An 18,392-nucleotide genomic window follows, 5' to 3' on the forward strand; every position below is an offset into this window, starting at 1 on the left:
GCAGAATTGATAGCTGCACAAATCTCCCTAGAGTTCTCAATTCCAATGGAAATGATCTGAACTTCCAGGCAACATCTTGATTCTCTCTGAGCTGTGTATGAAACACAGTAGTTTCAAAGTTAACACTTACCCCATCTCCTCTGCTGTTTTTTGGCCAAGGGATTGGAATATAGAGAAGTATAGATGGGAAGGAGAGATTAAATATAGCAGGACTAGAAACAGAATTGCTTGTGGAGGTGGTGTGTCTGGGCTCTGTCTCAGAGAAATGGCTGTTCATGCAATGAAGCTAATGGAGTAGGGTGATCCTTCTCTATACTGAGAAAAAGGGTAGATGAAGTAATATCTTTTATTGGACCAACTTCTGTTGACGGAGGGGACAAGCTTTTGAAATACACAGAGTTCTTCAGATATAGATATTAAGCCTTTATGCTTTAGCTTGGCAAGGAAACTAAAATCATGAGCTCATAATCCTGCACAATTTACTTAGATGGTGTAAAATCTGCCTGTCCAGGCTCTGAGAGCAAGTATAATACAGATTAATTTTTTTAAGAGTGTTCAAACGCATCAAAATTTGATGCGTAAAGTATGGATCACATTATGGTATGGTATTTAATGTAATAGACTGCAGTCATCTGACGCATTGCTTATCTCACCAAGCCATCATGGATTCTGTTTTTTATTGAGCAGCGATCAGGGCCCCATTGTACACATAGTAATGGGCAGTCCTTGCCCTGGAGATCCTACAATCCATATAGACCAGATGGACAAAGGAAGAGTTATTAGCCTCATGTGAAGATTGGCCAAGGTCACACAGGGAGTCTGATAGCTAGAAATAGAACTCAGATCTCCTGGGTTCCTGTCCACGGCCTTAACAATAAGGCCCTCTTTCCTCTCTCTATGTAATGTCACTTCTCCTGCTACTGTTGACCACTCCTGAAAGGCAGACACCTACAGCAGCACACTGCAATCATGTTTTTTAGGAAATGAAGTAGAGAATAACTTATTTCTGTTACCAGCTATGTAGGCCGTGTTTAAAGTTCTACTAACCAAAGGACATACTCTAATGCTCCAATGGGTATTAAGGTGTCCAGTTGTTTACATCCTTTGTTACCCAATGGAATGGTGATATGTAGGATCGTGTGGAGACAGTTTGTTATATGGATTTCAAACTCTTGCCCTTGTGCCTTTAAGTACTGCTCATCTTACAGAAGCTGTCCCCTTCTTTGCTTAGCAAAGTGTTAACCCAGCTGGCTCCTCTGGCAATAGAAGTGTCTAGGTCAGAACTTCAGGAGCTTGGATATTCTTAAAAATGGAAATACAGTGCATTCTGCTTAGCAAAAACTTACCATATATACTTGTTCATAAGCTGAATGTTTGGTAAAAAAGTGACACATCAAAGAATGGGTGTTGGCTTATAAACGGGTCTACACCAAAATCTGATGATTTTAACCTCTATGGAATCATTGAATTGAATATTTAATACATTGTTGTTTTGTTTACCTGGAGCATCTGGAGGCATGGAGCCCCTCGGCTCCCTGTGGCCGTGGTTTGATGTTCCCAGCCAATAGGAGCTGCGGGAAGTGGCACGCCACTTTTCGCAGCTCCCATTGGCTGGGAACGGCAAACTGGGGACACTGGGAGCTGGGGGGCTCTGTGCCTGAGAATGCTCCAGGTAAACAAAATGTCCAAGCCCACTAGTGGCTTACCCTGACAGGCCGGGAGCTAGAGTCTGCCAACCCCTGAAATGTAGGGTCGGCTTATGAAAGGGTCATATAGTTTTTGCTATTTGTACCTATTTGTATCTTGGGGGCGTGGGGGTCGGCTTATAAACAAATGGGCTAATGAACGAGTATATAGGGTATTCAAAAGTTGCCAGTGAGCACCAGGGAGCTTTGTGGGGCTGCTGTTAAGGATGTAAGTGCTGGGACATGCCTTCACAGGCTGCAAACCTGCCTGTGGCTGATGCTCAGCAGAGTCCATCACTTCCCCCTGGCTGCTGCCTGGGAAGAAAGCCCCGGGACGAGCTGAGCCACACCCCTATTTCAGGGAAGAGTGCAGCCCAGTGAGCCCAGGAATGCATGGCGTGTGATTCTGCTGCTTCCTCATAGTGTACTTCCAGTTCCAAATGAGGTGTGTGGTTGACCGGTTAATTCGTAAGGTTTCTACTGTAATAGAGTTTAAAATGAAAGTAGTGGAGAAGAACTCTTTAGAAGGGTTAAGAGAAAATATGAATTAACGGTGGGATCATTTTGCAAGCAAAATATAAGAATGTGCAAAGAGCCCCCTTGGTGAAACAAAAGCAAGAGTCTATTTTCTCCCATGAGATCTGGTGGCGGAATGAGAAAGTTTGAAAGACCATGAAAGAAAAAGCATTTTAAAATTCTGGCAAACGACACCCAAACAGCAAGATCTTCAGGAGTGTAAAAAAGCCAAAAACATAGCAAAGAATGAGATTTCAGCTGCTAAGCCTAAAGCCATAGAAGGCTTATCTGTCCATCTTGAAATGAAGGAAGGTGAGAGAGAAAAATATAGACTGGCAAAGACCCTCGAAAATAACCAAAGGGGCTGGGCTGGTGGCACTAGTTCTAGAAGACGTTGAAGCAGCATTGAGCAACGTGAAATAAGAAAGCTTTTGGCTCAGATGACATACCAGCAGAAGTGTGGAAATGCCTGGGGCAAGTAGGCAGGAACATATCCGCACAACAGTTTAATGTCATCATGAGGACTGAGAAGATGCCTGATATCTGGAGAATACATTAGTACCAATATTTAAGAGAAGAGACATACATGGCTGTGGTAACTACCATGGCATTAAAATCGTAAGTCACACACAGCTCTGGGAGAAAGTTATTGATAAGAGACTATGAAGCGAAGTAAAGGTCAGGGACAATCAGTTTGGATTTGTGCTAGGCAAGTCAAGAATGGATGCTATCTTTGCATTAAAATTGCCTGTGGAAAAATATAAAGTGCAGCTGAGTCGGAAGCAGAGTCACGAGTTATTGCATAGTGCTCAGCAAATGTATGTAGAGCGGTCCAAGCCGTGGCTCTACATATTTCAATGATGGGAGCATTTTTGAGGAAGGCTGTAGAGGTGGAAATAGACCTCAGAGAGTGAGTTTGTTTGTCTGATGGTGGTTGGAGATTACAAGAGTGGTAACAACAACTAATGCAGCCAGGTACCTGCTTGGAAAGTCTTTTAGATACTGTGGACCCTTCTGATCTATCTGCCACAGAGACCAAATAATTTAGGAGTCTTTTTCCTGTCAAGATAGAAGGCCAGGATTCTCCTGACATAGTGTGTGTAACAGTGCCTCTTCTTTGCTTAGGTGAGGTTTAAGGTGGAAAATCTGAAGGTGAATAGGTTGGTCAATATGGAACTCAGAGAGAATTTTTTTTTTCTTGTTTGTCGTATCCCACTTGGGATGCATAGGTACACAATGTTTAGGGGGCCATTTTCAAGAGCGAGCTTAACTGAAATTATCCTGTCACACCCTATCCACAACCACCACACATTCCTGCATCACTGTGTCTAAACCTATACCAGCTCTGTTTCTCTTATTTGACATGCCATAGTACAGTAGCTTATAGCCTTCCTTAGTGTATTTGGCCTTTGCTCGTTTTCAGGTGGTCTCCTGAATGCAGGCAGTCTGTACTTTCCTTTCATCAATGACGGAGCCAGTCTTATTTTCTGGACTCTTCTTTGACTGCATGCATCCAAAATGATGCAGTAGCCTTGGCAATATGCACTCAGATGAGGGTGCTACCCATGCCTTCCGGGGAACACCCTAGTTCATTGAAAGACTGTGTTCTTTGGATTTCTTTGCCAAAGTTTTATGGTCGGCTGCCACCCGGATGTTGACCCTTCTCCTTTTCCATCAAAATCAGAATGAAATGTTACAATCAAAATGATTGATTAATTTAGAAACAACTTTTTGCGGGGAGGAGAGGGAATTTTGTTTTGGAGGAAACACATTTTTTGGTTTTCTTCTGCTTTGGAACAGATTTTTTTGAAATCAGACTTTGGCCCAACATGGACCAACCAGTTCCCAACCACATTTACTTGTGGCTGATACCCAATCCCCCACCCCCAAAGCATCAAGCAGGAGACTTAGTGTCTCACAAACAATACTGCTGCTATGTGTCCTGTAGCTGATGAAGAATTTTAAACCAGGACTCAAGTGGACTGAAGATTTTTTTTTATGTAGTTTTATCAATAAATGGGCACAAAGACCCATACACATGCAGTAGCCATGCCTCATTAATGAACAAAGTAATGTATTTCATCTGGTTGCTGCCAAGAATCAAAACATGTAGCCACATGCACCATGCCCCAGACTGTTCATGCATTACCCGGAGAGCCTATGGGTTTAACGCTGATTGCACAAGGGCTTATAAATTGCTTCCAGCCACATTCTTCAACTTGAGGTGATTAAACACTAGGTGGTGATGCTGTCATGAAGTAGAATGAAAGACCGCAGGTGTTTTGATTGCATCTAAATTGACTCCTTTGCAAATGGGAACCACAGGGCATACATAGTCAGAAAATAGCTTTGCTATCTGATGTCATAACTATGTCGTCATTCTTTTTGGATGCGGTTCAGCTACTACACTATGAGCTGCTTCTATCTGAGAAATTTACAACACAACAACAAAAATCATTACAGTGGGCAAACACAAATCTTGATCTTAATGCTAAGGATGTAAGAGTTTGCAGATCATCATGACAAGCCGTGAGAAAATGAGACTGCTGCTAAGCAGCTGTTATTTCTTGACTGGTCTGGTGCTGTGCTGGCTTAATTCTTTATTGTGGGGTCATTTACTGCCATGCGAAGTGGGCTGATGGTGTTTCTGCACCCATTTTGCACTCTGTTAAATGACTGCACAATGGAGAATCAGGACCTGTGTCCCCCCTAGTCCATTTGCTGATTGTGGGTGGGATTGGGATCAAGATTGCATGGCAGGACCTTGCACAGAAACATAATGTCTGATAAAACAGTTGGCTTGATCTGATGAGGGGAGGGTTCCCTCATGAATCTTTCTGAGGGCAGCACAGAGTATGTGCAGCCTTTGCTAGTTGCACTGCTGCTGTTCATGCTTTTTTCAGACCTCCTAGGTCTCTTTCTCAGCTGTGACTGAGGGCTAGTTTGTATCACACAATTGCTTAATTTTCCTCATGTCTTTTCTGTGCTGAAACACACTGTCACTCCCATGGTATGCTTGGGGGCCTACAGTCTGAAGCCTACTGAAATCCCATTGTCTTCGATGGCCTTTGGATCCAGGTGTAGATCCTGGGGCAGCTCTTTGCAACTGAGTCTTATCACACTTGATTTCTCCCTGCAGAGGTGTAGCTCATTTATCCTCATGGAGCATCCCCAGCATGTTTCCCAGTGGTGGCAGGTACATTCGAGCAGTGGTGGCAGGTACATTCGAGCAGTGGTAGAAGTACTAAAGTACATGGGGTGCAGGTGTTTCTACCACGGTGTGGTCTCACCCTGTTCAGAGCTCGAGTCACTTGCACTGGGTTCTGCTGCTCATCTCCTGCCCTGGTTGCAGCCTGGCCTACCTGTTCCATACTGGCCGCTGAATGGTGCATAGCTGAGTGAGAGCATGTCTCAGAAGACATGTGGGGGGAGGGATAGCTCAGTGGTTTGAGCATTGGCCTGCTAAAGCCAGGGTTGTGAGTTCAGTTCTTGAGGGGGCCACCTAGGGATCTGGGGCAAAAATTGGTGCTGCCTAGTGAAGGCAGGGGGCTGGACTCAAGGTCCCTTCCAATTCTAGGAAATTGGTATATCTCCAGTTATTTACTTTTATTATATTTAAGAAGGCTTCCTAGGAGTGGCCAGAGGCAGATGTGCTGGCACTGGCATCTGGGCTGCTGAGGAGATCCAGGCAGGTGTCTGCAGAGCATCACTTGGTCCCCCGGGGCACACTGGGGAATGGTTAAAGGTCTCAAGGTGTGATGTAACAAGGCCCACCATGCTCGCAGCCAGCTCAGGAGAGGGAGGAGAACCTGCCCATTCTGTGGTGAACCAGACCCGATTCCCAGCAAGACGCTGTTCCACAGAACAGAGGTGCTCAGCATCATGGCCCTGGAACATCCGGAGCGGGAAACCCGGGTCCCAGCTGAGACAATGGTGCCAGAGATGCCTGAGATCATAGGACAGGACCTCTTCAGAGTGTCCCAATCCCTGGAGATATCAGTGGAGCTGATTCAGGGGGAGGCAGTATTGGGAGATAAGGGGCACCACGTGTGGCTTTCTAATTGCTCTTTGTACGGTGGGGGGCTGGGTTTGTAGGCACCTAGGCTGAGGGATATTTGGACACCATTACTGTGAAACAGGTGGAGGCTGCCTCGCCCCCCTGCCTTTGCAGATACATCCAACCTCCCCACCCCATCAGCACAAGGGCAATGCTCCACCACCTCCCAGTTTCGGTTCTCCTAGCCTCTGCCAGGTTCCCTCCCTGGCAGGCTACAGGGCCCGCTGCCCTTGGCCGAGTCATGCCCTAGGTCAGCTAAGTGGGGAATGGGCTGTGCACAGGGGATGCGTAGCACCACTGATGCCCAACACATTTTCAATTGGGAAACAAGGGGGATATTGAAAATCTGAAAAGAAAAAATGTGCCACTCCAAACTCTCCTCCACCTGCTGATTCACACACCCCATGGGAGTTGAGGTGCGAGAAACAGCAGCTCCAATTGCCCCAGAAACTTTTGCTGCACAGTGGAACGTTCAATCTTTAGCAGCTGCCTTGGTGTCTTGGAGCTGGTGCAAGGCCAATTTGCCTCCTGTCCTGTGCTTTGTCTTTAAAGGTTTTCCTCAATGTAATTGTTTGATCCCTAGGGTCAACTCCACACGATTGTAGTGTGGAACAAATGTCTGTACAAAGGTAGTAAGTAGCCAGAGTGAACTGGCAAGCGTTAAACTCGTGCTAGCACCTCTTGGGCAGACATACAGTCCCCGGCCGTGGGTGGTGTCTGACTCATCCCTGGGCGGAGCACTGTTAGTGACACTGCGTGACTCAAATGTTAAGGAAACTCCACGTAGCACTTATTAGGGCAACATTTGTACATCTCCTCTCGCTGCAAGGCTTTTAATTACACTAACCTGCCCCTCCCCTTGCATGGAAAGAGAACCTCTGCGGTGCCACTTGGTGGTAGCCACCTTCGGGGCTGCTCATTTCTGCTTTGTTTTGGGGAACAATGGAATCTGAGAAGACACATGCTGCCTATTTCACATTACATCAGTTTAAGTGAATAATGGTGAACAGTTGGTTCCCTAGGGTTACAACAGATCTTAATGTTTTTCGTAAAAGAGAGAGAATTTCCCTGCTGTCTGAGTGGGAGACGGGTCTCCATGTCTGTGTACTGATACCTACACCAGACAATAGTTGCAGGCATAACCTGGCATGGTAGAATGCTGTGGTGTATAGGAATAGGGTGATATCCCTTTAAATAGCTTAGGAGCCCTCTAGTAATGGGCCATGTCTTCTGCTGCAGAAGCCACCAGCCCCCTGCCAGAGAAGGGTGTGTGTGTGTGTGTGTGTGTGTGTGTGTGTGTGTAGTGTGGTATCAGTAACTGATTATTTGGAACCTGACTGTCTTGTATTCCTAATGTTGTAGAGAGAGCAAAGACACACCAAATGTGTATTAGATTTGAATCAAAAGTGTCTGGCAATTGCATGGGCCTTTGCATGTGTCTAGGCTCAAACAGCTATTTCTCTAACAAATGAGGTACTAACTCAGACTGACAAGGCTGAGAGACAAAGCCTTTAAACTCTGATCACAGGCTGTGGAAAGCTGACAGCTGAGAAATCTTGTTCTACTGACATGCTTAGCTGCACACTTGAATCTGTGTCACAGCCATGACCAATTTCCATATGTTCCTTCTAGGAACAACATCACACAGTGCTGATTGGTTTTTAACTTAATTGGGTGCAATCTATTATATCACCCAGCCAGTAAGCTAGAGGAGGAAGCTAGACCTCTGGGTGAGTGTCAGACTACTCTAGCCACCTCCTCCCAAGATAACAGCCAGGCATGGAACACCATAGCCTGAGCCCTACCTCCATGCAAAGTACCAGCTAACGGGGACTGAGCATGAGGCTTCTTTCCAACTATAAGAGACAAGGGATGTGGGCAGCTGGTGACCTGCAGCTCTTACTGGCTATTATCTGGCACTGCACCATGCACCTTCGGCTATTGAGAGAAGCATGTCCGGTGGTCACTTGTGACCAGCTTAGGGTGAGCATGGGAACAGAGGCCTTTGAACTACACTAGGGGCAGGCTGCCATGATGTGGGTTCCCTCCTGCCCCTACTCAGTCTCCACTGGCTTTGTGGGGTCTGCCAGGTCTAACTGGTGTCTGTAGAAGTGGCTGGAGGCAGAGGCCCTTGTCAAAGTGCAGCTGTTTGCCAAGACAGGCGCTCCTGCCACAGCCTGACAGGGGTATGAGTGCTACAGGCTGCCCTAGGGATGCAGGGAGGTGTTTGAAAGACGGAAGAACGTCACACTAGGGGAGAGTGGGTCTTTGTCCCCGCCCCCCTCCGCCTGGTCTAGATAAGATTGGAAGCTGCTACAGCTAGAGGATATAGGGCTGAGCTCCTCCAAAGGGGTTTAGGCACCTATCTCCTATTGAGTTCAAGGGGAGTTAGGCACCTAAATACCTTTGACCTCTGCCTTAGTCCCTTACCTCAGGCATCAGAGACTCATGGTTTCAGTGTATGCGGTGTGGGGTCTGACTCTGGCTGATGGCCCAAGTGGGTTTGGCCATTCATAGTGAAGCGCAGGTGAGAAGAGTCAGCAATGAAGGGTTATCGAGTGCCATTGGGAGCTGATTCACTCTCTTAGACTTGAGCTCTTGCCAACCAACATTTAAAGTGGAAAAGGTGAATAACTGGACATTGAACAGAGTGTAGCTTAATTCCCAGATGAATTATAAAAATATAATCAAGTAACCGAGTTTCAGTAAAATAAAACTGCGCACGTCTTTATACAGAATGATTGACAATTCCTCTTAGAATTGCAAACAACATTTTCCCTAAGATCTCTCAGCATGTGCATGGATAGGTTATTGTGGATAATGTACAAGTGCTGCCTAGTTTGTGTCACTTCTGCCATACAGCAGCTGAAATCATATATAGCTGGCCACCATGGTCCATTTAGACTGTATGTGCATGTTTCAGCTAATGCAGTAAGAATCTAGTTTACTTTCCATCTGACTGGTGGGCCAGTGTCAATTGGAGAAATAAAACTGTCCTCTACAGGTTAGTTAATTTGTCAAAATGCCTCAGCTGGACAGCAGTAAACATTAACCTGATTCGCTAAGATCCTGTTGCTCGGTGGGTTTTGTGGTGTAGATTTTTCAACTATCTTCCCAAGGAGTCATACTTGAAAAACAGCCATTCACTGGAATGATCTCTTTGCAGCAATTCTTCAGTGGTCTCTGCTGCTAACAGAAAACAGACAGTACCGAAATCCTCACTGCGAGTGCATTGAGGCAGGTGCGGCTGTGGCTGGGGAAGTTGGATCAGTGACAGAGAGCAAGCAGCACTTGGACTCGCTGTAGCCAGGGGATAGTCCAGACCTCAAAATAGCATCTGAACATCTGCAAGCAGAAAAGAACACGTAAGGCTTCCAAATTCAACCCATGTGTCACTGACTCTCAGCCTTTTCCAGGCTGTGGCCCCATGTTACAGCAGAAAAGTTTGGGGACTTTCCTCCCTTCTAGCCATAAGGAAAGGAAGGGTGGACATGACCCCCTGGCCCCGTGTTGAGGATCTGTGCCCTAAGTGATGGTTAAAGCATCCGCTGAGCCAGGTTCATGGCCTTACAAAATGGTCATTAGCCTTTCAGCAGACCATTAAACCAGTATCCTAACAGGAGTATATGAGGGGGTACAGAATCCTTGCTTATAGGTTAAACATGGAGCAGTTCTTTCCCCTGCTGCTGGTGAAGTCTGTGCACCATGAATGGCTCTCCAGGAGGGCTGGGGAAGGATGCATGCAGAATACAATTGGATCTGTCCTCCAGGAAACCTCCTCCCTACAGATTTTGGGTGAAACTTTCCAGAGTGCTCCACAGTGGCCCAGCTCTGCTCCCATTGAAGTCAATGAAAAATCCCCCTCATAACTGATAAAACATTGTGCGTCGAAAATGTATAGACTTGAATTTTGTGAAGGATGTGAAATGGAAATGGCTATTGTATAAAAGTGACCTGGTGAGAGTTGTCCCACTGCAAATCAAGAGTGACGCACAGGCATGTTTGCAGGATTGGGGCCTTCATTGATGGTCATCTAATACCTGTTGAATCCAGTGGAAAGACTCCCCTTGACTACAGGCCCTGTACTCCCATGAACTTAAAAATGTAGCTCCTAAGCAACCCCAAGGGAGAGGGAAAGAGAAAATGAAACTCATTCTACTTGTTGCAGCTTTTTCTTCTTCTGAAAGTCGCAGCTGTCCAAGTTGGAGTGTCCCCTCTTGTCACACACCGTCCGGCCAATTTCCACATTGAGCATGTATTTCAGCCCTCTGACAACCTAGAGGAAGCAGTTTCCAGGCTGGTTAATAGAGGGGAGAAGGAGCAGGGCAGGGAGAAAAGAATCAGATGTATCCAAAAGGAGTCAGAGCACTGGGCTATGGAACAAGAACTGGGTACTTAATCTAAGTCAACTACACCCTGTGTGTTCTAGGTGTGTCAAACAATGCCCCTTGGGAGAATAAGCTGTTACTCGGCAGCTTTGGGGTTGAGGGGGAACCTGGGGCCAGAGCCCATGGTGCTAGGTGCTGTACAAACATATGTCTGAGGCCCTGTCCAAAAGAGCTGACACTGTCTAAATACAGCATTGAAAAGCAGGTGCTTAGGCCAAACTGATCACTGCAATGGGATTGGGGAAGTGTCTGCTGGGAGCGAGGTGGAAAACAAGATTTCATTTGTCAACCCTGTGGGATCTAGCCTGAGTTACAGACCAGCACCTGGATCCTGTGGCTTCTTTCACTGACTGCCTTGGAGGAAACTCAGTGCAGCAATCCTGGCTAATCAACTTTGCTTTGTTATCTGTCCCCCAGGGGTGGGGGGAAATCCCCTTTTAGAAGAGTCAAAATACTTCTAACTGTTGATGTGAGAGCGAGCTATTTCACTGCTAGGCCTGAGGGGCCAGACCTCTGACTGAAGGCAGCAGAGCTACGCTGGCTGCACCGAGTTACAGCTGCTGAGTGAGGAATAGGAGTGCTCCCGCTTGTATTGGCAAGAGCAGAAGAGCTCATTACTCCTAGCTTATTTGGGCTGAGTCAGAAACATTTTCTATATGACCAAGGTGTGCTTACCTGCACCATTGCTTTAGTTATATGAGACTCTTTGAATAGAAAAATGTCGTTTGAGCTGTTGTTATAGCGATAAACCCCAAAGCGAGCGGCTCTGCGAACTCCGGGGTCATTGGTGTTCATGGGTCTGGGGAATCCAGGTCTGGTGGTTGAATTCGGCTTCTCCAGGTAGAGAACTAGAATGCCAGAAACATGCTCCATTACAAATACTGTGCAGGGTCAGAGAACACAGTATGTCTCCAGGTTAACACCACTCTGCCTCTACTCCATTGGGACATCTGCCCCCTGAGATTAAACTAAACTTTCTCAGAGGGGGGACTTTTCTTGTACCGGGGCTGCTATTTTGCAGATGCTGGCTGAAAGGTGCTGTTTCATCATACTTGGTTTCTAGAAGCTTATGAAATATCCTATTTAGCTCCATGTTCAAATAAGATCCCAGGTCAGTCGTCTCACTGTGGATTTAATGGGAGGGTTCTTTTTTTGAAGCAGTTTTAGAGGCATTTACACTTGGTAACATCCACTGTTCAAAGCAGACAGATGGATGCATGTGAGTGAGAGGTTATTGTACAAATAAACTAACAGCTCACTGCCGAAGAGTCCTTTATGATAACGTATCTGCAAAACTAACGCTTATTTCTAAAATATGGGAAAATGCAACATTTCCAGTTGTTTGCCAGGGCTCCTGAGAGTTTTGTAGCGTGAGCAAGGGCGAGAGAAAGAAATTAAGGGCCAGATCCTTAATTGGTGTAAATCCCAATTCTACTGATTGTGCTGATTTACCCCAGCTGAGGATCTAGCTCTGTAAGTTGCTCTCATACACAGCTTGTGCTGATTTACTGTAAAAATTAAGTCTGGGTCTCCTCCAACTTATCTTTCACACCTAAGTCTCTCATCAGCACCAAGCGACAGAGCAAAATAAGTGTTATTAAAACAGTTTATGCTGAGAACACAATTAGATCACATTGCTGTGACGCATAAGAGACAATGCACATGAAGTGAACATGCACTCGTTAGAATGCACATAAAATGCATATGAAAGAGGACACCGAATTCTCCTTTATCTGCCTACCCAGCTCTTAAGATTCTTTGCACAATTTACCTTCCCCTTCTTCCAGTCAAGCATGAGTTTATGCTGCTGATGGGGACATAAAATAATTGAGGGATGCCCAAAAAAAAATATTTTTTTTTTGCTGGGGATCAAGATGTAAAACAAGCTTGCAGCCGTCTGAGTTATGAGCCGACCAGACTTTTATTAAAAAGGATGAAAAACTCCACCTTTTTGTTACACCTCATAACTTCTAGATGGTTTGTCCAATTAACTGCCAGTGCCCCCTCATGAGAATATTTCTCATCTGCCACCAGCCAAGTACCTGATCTGCAGGCAGCTGTTTCAAATTTGGGAAGAACTGAAAAAAGGAAAGGTGTAGAAGGAGAAGAAATCCAGATGCAAATGGAAACTTTTACAATCTGAGGCCCCAGCCTTGGAAACATCTTATGTGAGTAACTTTTATGTATATGAGTAAACTTATTATTACATAATAAGTATTTGCAGGATTAAGCCCTTAACTGTAAAACTGCTGCTGCAGCTCTTAATACATGTTAAAATAAGGAACAGGAGTACTTGTGGCACCTTAAGAGGCTAACACATTTATTTGAGCATAAGCTTTCGTGGGCTACAGCCCACTTCATCGGATGCATGCAGTGGAAAATACAGTAGGAAGATTATATATATATATATATATACACACACACACACACACAGAGAACATGAAACAATGGATGTTACCATACACTATATATCTTCCTACTGTATTTTCCACTGCATGCATCTGATGAAGTGGGCTGTAGCCCACGAAAGCTTATGCTCAAATAAATGTGTTAGTCTCTAAGGTGCCACAAGTCCTCCTGTTCTTTTTCGGATACAGACTAACACGGCTGCTACTCTGAAACCTGTTAAAATAAGGGTAATCTCACCTTCAAGGAGTAGGATCTATCCTTCAAGGATCTATCCAAGGTACTTAATAGCCCCCCACTATAATGGTATCTCAACACCTCACTGTTTTTACTGTACCTCATGCCACCCCTGTGAGTTCAGGCAGTGCATTATCCCCATTTTTACAGATGGGGAGTTGAGACACAGGGAGACGAAGTGACATAGGGAATCCATGGCAGAGCAGAGCCTTGACCCCAGGTCTTGGCTTGTGCCCTAGCCACTGGGCCGCTCTTTCTCCCCTTCACGCTGTTAAGGCAGCAATGCTCTTCCCTGACACAGCATTGCAGAGCTAACTAGTGCCACCAATGGGGTATGTGATTTAACTATCCCTGGAAGCATCATTTCTAGGCCACTGCCCAAGGCAATGCTCTGATCTGTTTTGGCAAAACATTACTGGCCCTGGGTGGTTGCGACAGTTATTTGATAAGTTCTGCATGGAAAAACTGATGCTGTTCAGGGCTGGTGTAGATATTGGCCCTGTGTCTGTAGGAGGAACCTGATAACCTCTTCCTCTTGTTCACAGCTTGCGACCCCATTGTGGCTTAACGCTCACTAACACCTATTGAGTCACAGCCTCTTGTAAGAGTGGTGAAACAGCTCTGCCTGGCCAGGGAATCACACAAAAGGCATGTGAAGAGCCTTACACGTCCTGCCTGTAAAAAAGGGGAGGCCAGCGTCAAAAGAAGTCTCTAAACTACGACTCCAGCTTCTAACTGATCTTATCGGACAGATTAAGCTTCCTTTCAGATGAAGGAAGGATGCCCGGATACCCCAAGCAGTGGGCACGTTAGAAACACATAAGTAACCTTGGTGCATGGTGGGATGGACACAGAGAGATTGTATCTTCGTATGATTCAAAAGTGATTTGTACTAAAAGTTTATGGTTTGCAAGTAATGGTGGGCAAACCTCAAGAAGACTGATTCTGATCTGATCTCTTGGGAGTCTCACTAGAGCAGGCTGCAACAGAAATATTACAGGCTGGTGTGTGTGTCATAAATATCTCAACACAAGGCACGGGGCAGCTGCAGAGTTAATTGCACTAATAATAATAGTCGTCATCATCCCTAGCTCTTGTATAGCACTTTTCATCCATAGATTTCAAAGCACGTCATGAAGGAGGTCAGTATCATCATCCCCTCATCCCCACCTTACAGATGGGGAAACTGAGGCAGGGGATGGGGAAGTGACTTGCACAAGGTCACCCAGCAGGCCAGTTATTCCATCGGAACCAGTTTTCCCAGCCCAAAGCCCATAATTCACGTCAAGTGATGCAGCCATAGCTATGATTCCCACACCACAACCTTCCTGGCAAGGTCAGTCCCAACCTGACCTACAGGGCCTGAGTCTCCTCTCCTTTGTGCAGAGGGCGTGTGTGGGACCATGGGGGTCCTCCTGATGGCCTGGATTGTTCATCGATGCACGACTGAAGCTGCATTCCCTAAAATACCATGTCACCGGTCAGAGGCAGGATGGCTCAGTGGTTAGGGCACTAGGGTGGGGCTCAGGAGACCCACTTCCAGTCTCTGCTGTACCACAGACACTCTGGGAGACCTGGAGGTCAGCCCACATGATCAGTGTCTCTGAGCCTCAGTCTCTTACCTGTGAAAGGGAAATAAGCAGCTCCCCCTGCTCCCAGGAGTATTAGGAGGTGCAGCTCAGATACTACCATCACAAGGGCCATGCACATAACAGGGTTGTGTACTGGAGCTGATTGCAGCCCAGTCGGATTTTAGCCAACAGGCTAAAGACATCTTGATAGGTTCTACACACGTAGCCATGACTTTCCTGTGTAGCCCTGTGGCTGCTGGCTAGCTGTGACAGGCCCCATGGCAGTTTTAATGGAAAGGTTATAGCCTCACTGATGGCTGCAGGAGGAAAGCGTAATCCCAGTCCAGCCTGTCCTGGGCAGGGGTGTCATTTTAGACAGATTCGAGGGGATAAAGTGGAGTTTGCATATAGAACATGCTGTGTGATTCTGTTACATCCTGCACAGCTGGGATGAGGCGGTGGCAAGGGGAGAGTAGAAGACACACAGACCTATGAGAAATTGTGGGAAGGGGACACAAACTGAGGTCTGGGGTGAGGCAACTGTCCCTCTTCCCCCAAAGCAAATGGCACCTCTGTTTCTAGGCGTTAGCGAGACACAGGACACTGGCTGGAGCTAGTTAACTGTTCTAGGCTCTAGCCCCACTTCTCGCCCTGGGGAGAGGAACAGAAAACAGATACGAGGCAGATGTTAATCACGGTGCTTAATGCACGACCGGAAAGCACTCAGATACTGCCGCGATGAGCATGGTATGAAAACCTATATAGGCTAGGACAGACGGGTGGTCGCCCTACCCGGGCAATCACATGCTTGTATGTCAATCTCCATCTTCTATCCATGTCAGCGTTTACTTCCCAGATGGCAGAGCAGGAAGAGAGTGACTGTATCTTGCCTTCCTCAGTCCCTACCCCCTAAACACCTGTTGTTCAAAGACAGCGAGAGGCCCAAAAGCTAGAGGGTACGAGCTGTAAGGTCGTCACTTTTCCTTTGCCAGAGTTAAACACAACCACCCCGTACTAAGCCACAGAGATGGGCTAAGTGCTCAGGGCCTGACTAGGTGCATTGAAATGGCCTGAAGCATCCTTGTGCTCTCCGTATTCAGGGACGGTATGGGCCTTGTCCGCCATGGTAAGTTAGAGCAGCCCTGGGGCTACCCTGACTTGTGCTCTCCTCCCCACAGGCCCTGAGAAATACAGAAAGGGGGTCCAGTGCTCTGTAGCCCCACTCCTCATATCCCAGGAGGAGAACCAGCACAAAGCCCTTGTGCCAGCAGGGGCCTCCCTCTGTACAGAGATCATCCTCAGGGGCTGTTTCCACAGACTGAGAATCAGATCCTCGCACCCTAAACATCAGGCCTCATAAAATTCACATGCAAATTCTGCAGCTGAGGCCCAGATGTGGTTTCTTATTTGGAGGAGTGAGGCTGGTAGATGAAGCTAACCTTACTAAGCTTTGTGCATCGGTGACAAGAACAGAGGCGCAAACTCAGATAGACATTAAATGTGTTCCTCGCTGGGGAAGATCTGGGCAGAGGTAGATTTGTAAGAAGAGGCCAATTTTCAACGTTCCCCTCTCATTTTGAGGAACAAGACCACGTTTTATTCAGATGCTTAAAAAGAAGCAGACCTCTTTGCAGCCCTCTTCAACCCCAGAAGGAAACCACAGCTGAAGCACGGAGCTATCAATTCATCTAGCAACGAGTTACCAGAAACCATAGGAGCCCCAGTCGCCTTTTCTCTGCATTAGTATCAAAATAAAGATACAAGTCCTAAAAAACAAAGCGCCTTTGAAGTTACCACTCTAAAGATTTAAGGCTAGTGGTAATCAAGAGAGTTTCCTGGCTCAGCAGCGTATGCACGGAGCCAAAGGAATGCTTCATTAGAGTCTGCTAATCACTCTGCTGCCAGCCTGTAATTGTTACATGCTGTCTTTACAGTTAATAGTCAAGGTCGTGGAGAGTTTAGACTCTGATATAAATTAAAATCACAAGTTGACTTTAGAATTAGTAGACAAGTCTCCCCAGATCACACTGTTTGATATAGGTAGGGAAAGGCTATGGAGCAGCTGAAGTTACATATGGAAACCTGCACTCAGACAATGGCTGCGACACACTGGAGTTCAGAAAGAGAAAGACTTGGCTTGTAGCTATTATTCACACACGCCACATGTATGTAGATACACACACAAGGTCAGCAAACCTTAAGCTTAAAGAAGATTGAAGTTATTTTCTGATCTTACCATTAGAGGTCCTGGCTAAGTCCCATAGACTTAAATAGCAAAGCAGAGCCAAGCCCCAGCCAAAACTCATTGCTACCAGCTCAGCAGAGATGCAAGTGACGAGTATTTCAGTCAGAGAACTGGCTGCTCCCCCCAAGGAGGAAGATCTGCCTGTCTGAGAGCTCCCATTGGCTGCTGGAGGAACACACACACACACACACACAAATTGACCACAGGTCTATCATTAACTTTATCTCCTGTTGATGACTTGACACTTTGAGTGGCAATTGTGAAGCTGTATCGGTGACTCCTGAGCAGCATGGCTGCCCCAGGGAATGAGGAGTAGTTACTTTGAATCTTTGCCTGGTACAAATGAATAGAGGGTATAAACCCTATGTCCATGGGAGCACTCAGCACTCTGCCTCTCAGTGGAAGTGAAGAGCAGGCAGGGCAGGAACTGACAGGGTGTCCTGAGCCCCAGCAGAGGAGACTTGCAGCTGACAGGGAGTTCCCCACATTCACAGGGGTGTCGGGGGGCTGGAAGGGGTGTGAGGCACAAAGGAAGGAGGCCGTGTGCCAGCTGGGGTGGGGGAATGGGAAATGAGTTAACTGGGCACTTCTCAGCAGAGAGCCAGCAGAGTCAGGGCTGCGAGGTTCTGGGGGGTGTCTCCAAAGTCAGTGGGTAATATAGCTCCCGTCCTGAGAGTCAGTCTATGCCAAGGCCTGCTGACGCAGGGTAAGCTGTAGGATTGGGGGGGCTATGGAGTGTTGCTAACTCTTGTGATTTTATCACAAATCTCATGATACTAGGAGTTTTCCTTAAAGCTCCAGCTGCTGGAGTCCGAGGATGACACGAGAGTCCCAGTTTCCATTTATATATATCTAAAGTTTCTAGTCCTCGTAGTTGTGGAAAAAACATGAAAAGCCCCACAAAATGATTTTTTAAAAAACGAAATGATTTTTAAGCTCATCTCATGATATTTTGGGGCTGAGGCCTCATTTCTGAGTGCTTGGAACTGGCAACGCTACTTCTGAGTGTACCTTCATTTTAAACTGGCTGCTGGAAACCAGTTGCCAGGTGAGGGAGTGCAGCCTAGTGGCCTGTGCACAGGACTGGTGCTCAGGGAGCCGGGGCCAGGCATTCTCAGTGGAGAGCCTGAGTCTCTTTCTTAGATTCTAGGGCACCGTTTATAGCTCAGCCTTTTGATGGGGGAGAACATCCCCACAGAGCAATGAAGCCAAAACAGGTCTGGTTTGGGTCCAGAGGAGGAGCAGGGAGTTTGAAGCAACCAGACCTTTTTCCTTTTGATTTCTCTT

At 46.6% G+C, this 18,392-nt stretch overlaps 1 protein-coding gene across 1 annotated transcript; it reads right to left on the bottom strand.

Annotated features, from left to right (window-relative positions):
* Positions 1-8,958: 8,958 nt before the first annotated feature.
* On the bottom strand, positions 8,959-17,239 carry LOC123356980 (cystatin-F-like). Its single transcript, XM_045000236.1, has 4 exons — positions 17,097-17,239; positions 11,322-11,494; positions 10,418-10,534; positions 8,959-9,603 (listed from the first exon to the last, which is right to left on the bottom strand). The coding sequence occupies exons 1-4, from the start codon at positions 17,164-17,166 to the stop codon at positions 9,526-9,528; spliced, it is 438 nt and encodes a 145-aa protein (XP_044856171.1). The 5' UTR covers positions 17,167-17,239; the 3' UTR covers positions 8,959-9,525.
* Positions 17,240-18,392: the final 1,153 nt, after the last annotated feature.

This window comes from Mauremys mutica, unplaced genomic scaffold (assembly GCF_020497125.1).
Source record: "Mauremys mutica isolate MM-2020 ecotype Southern unplaced genomic scaffold, ASM2049712v1 000138F_np12_subseq_1:81887_obj, whole genome shotgun sequence".
NCBI lineage: Eukaryota > Metazoa > Chordata > Testudines > Geoemydidae > Mauremys > Mauremys mutica.

Coding starts and splice junctions, on each gene's coding strand:
- LOC123356980 (XM_045000236.1), bottom strand. CDS start 17,166: ATGAGTTTTGGCTGGGGCTTGGCTCTGCTTTGCTATTTAAGTCTATGG. Junction 11,495..17,096: donor CTTAGCCAGGACCTCTAATG/GTAAGATCAGAA, acceptor CTGGCATTCTAG/TTCTCTACCTGGAGAAGCCG. Junction 10,535..11,321: donor TAACTAAAGCAATGGTGCAG/GTAAGCACACCT, acceptor TGCTTCCTCTAG/GTTGTCAGAGGGCTGAAATA.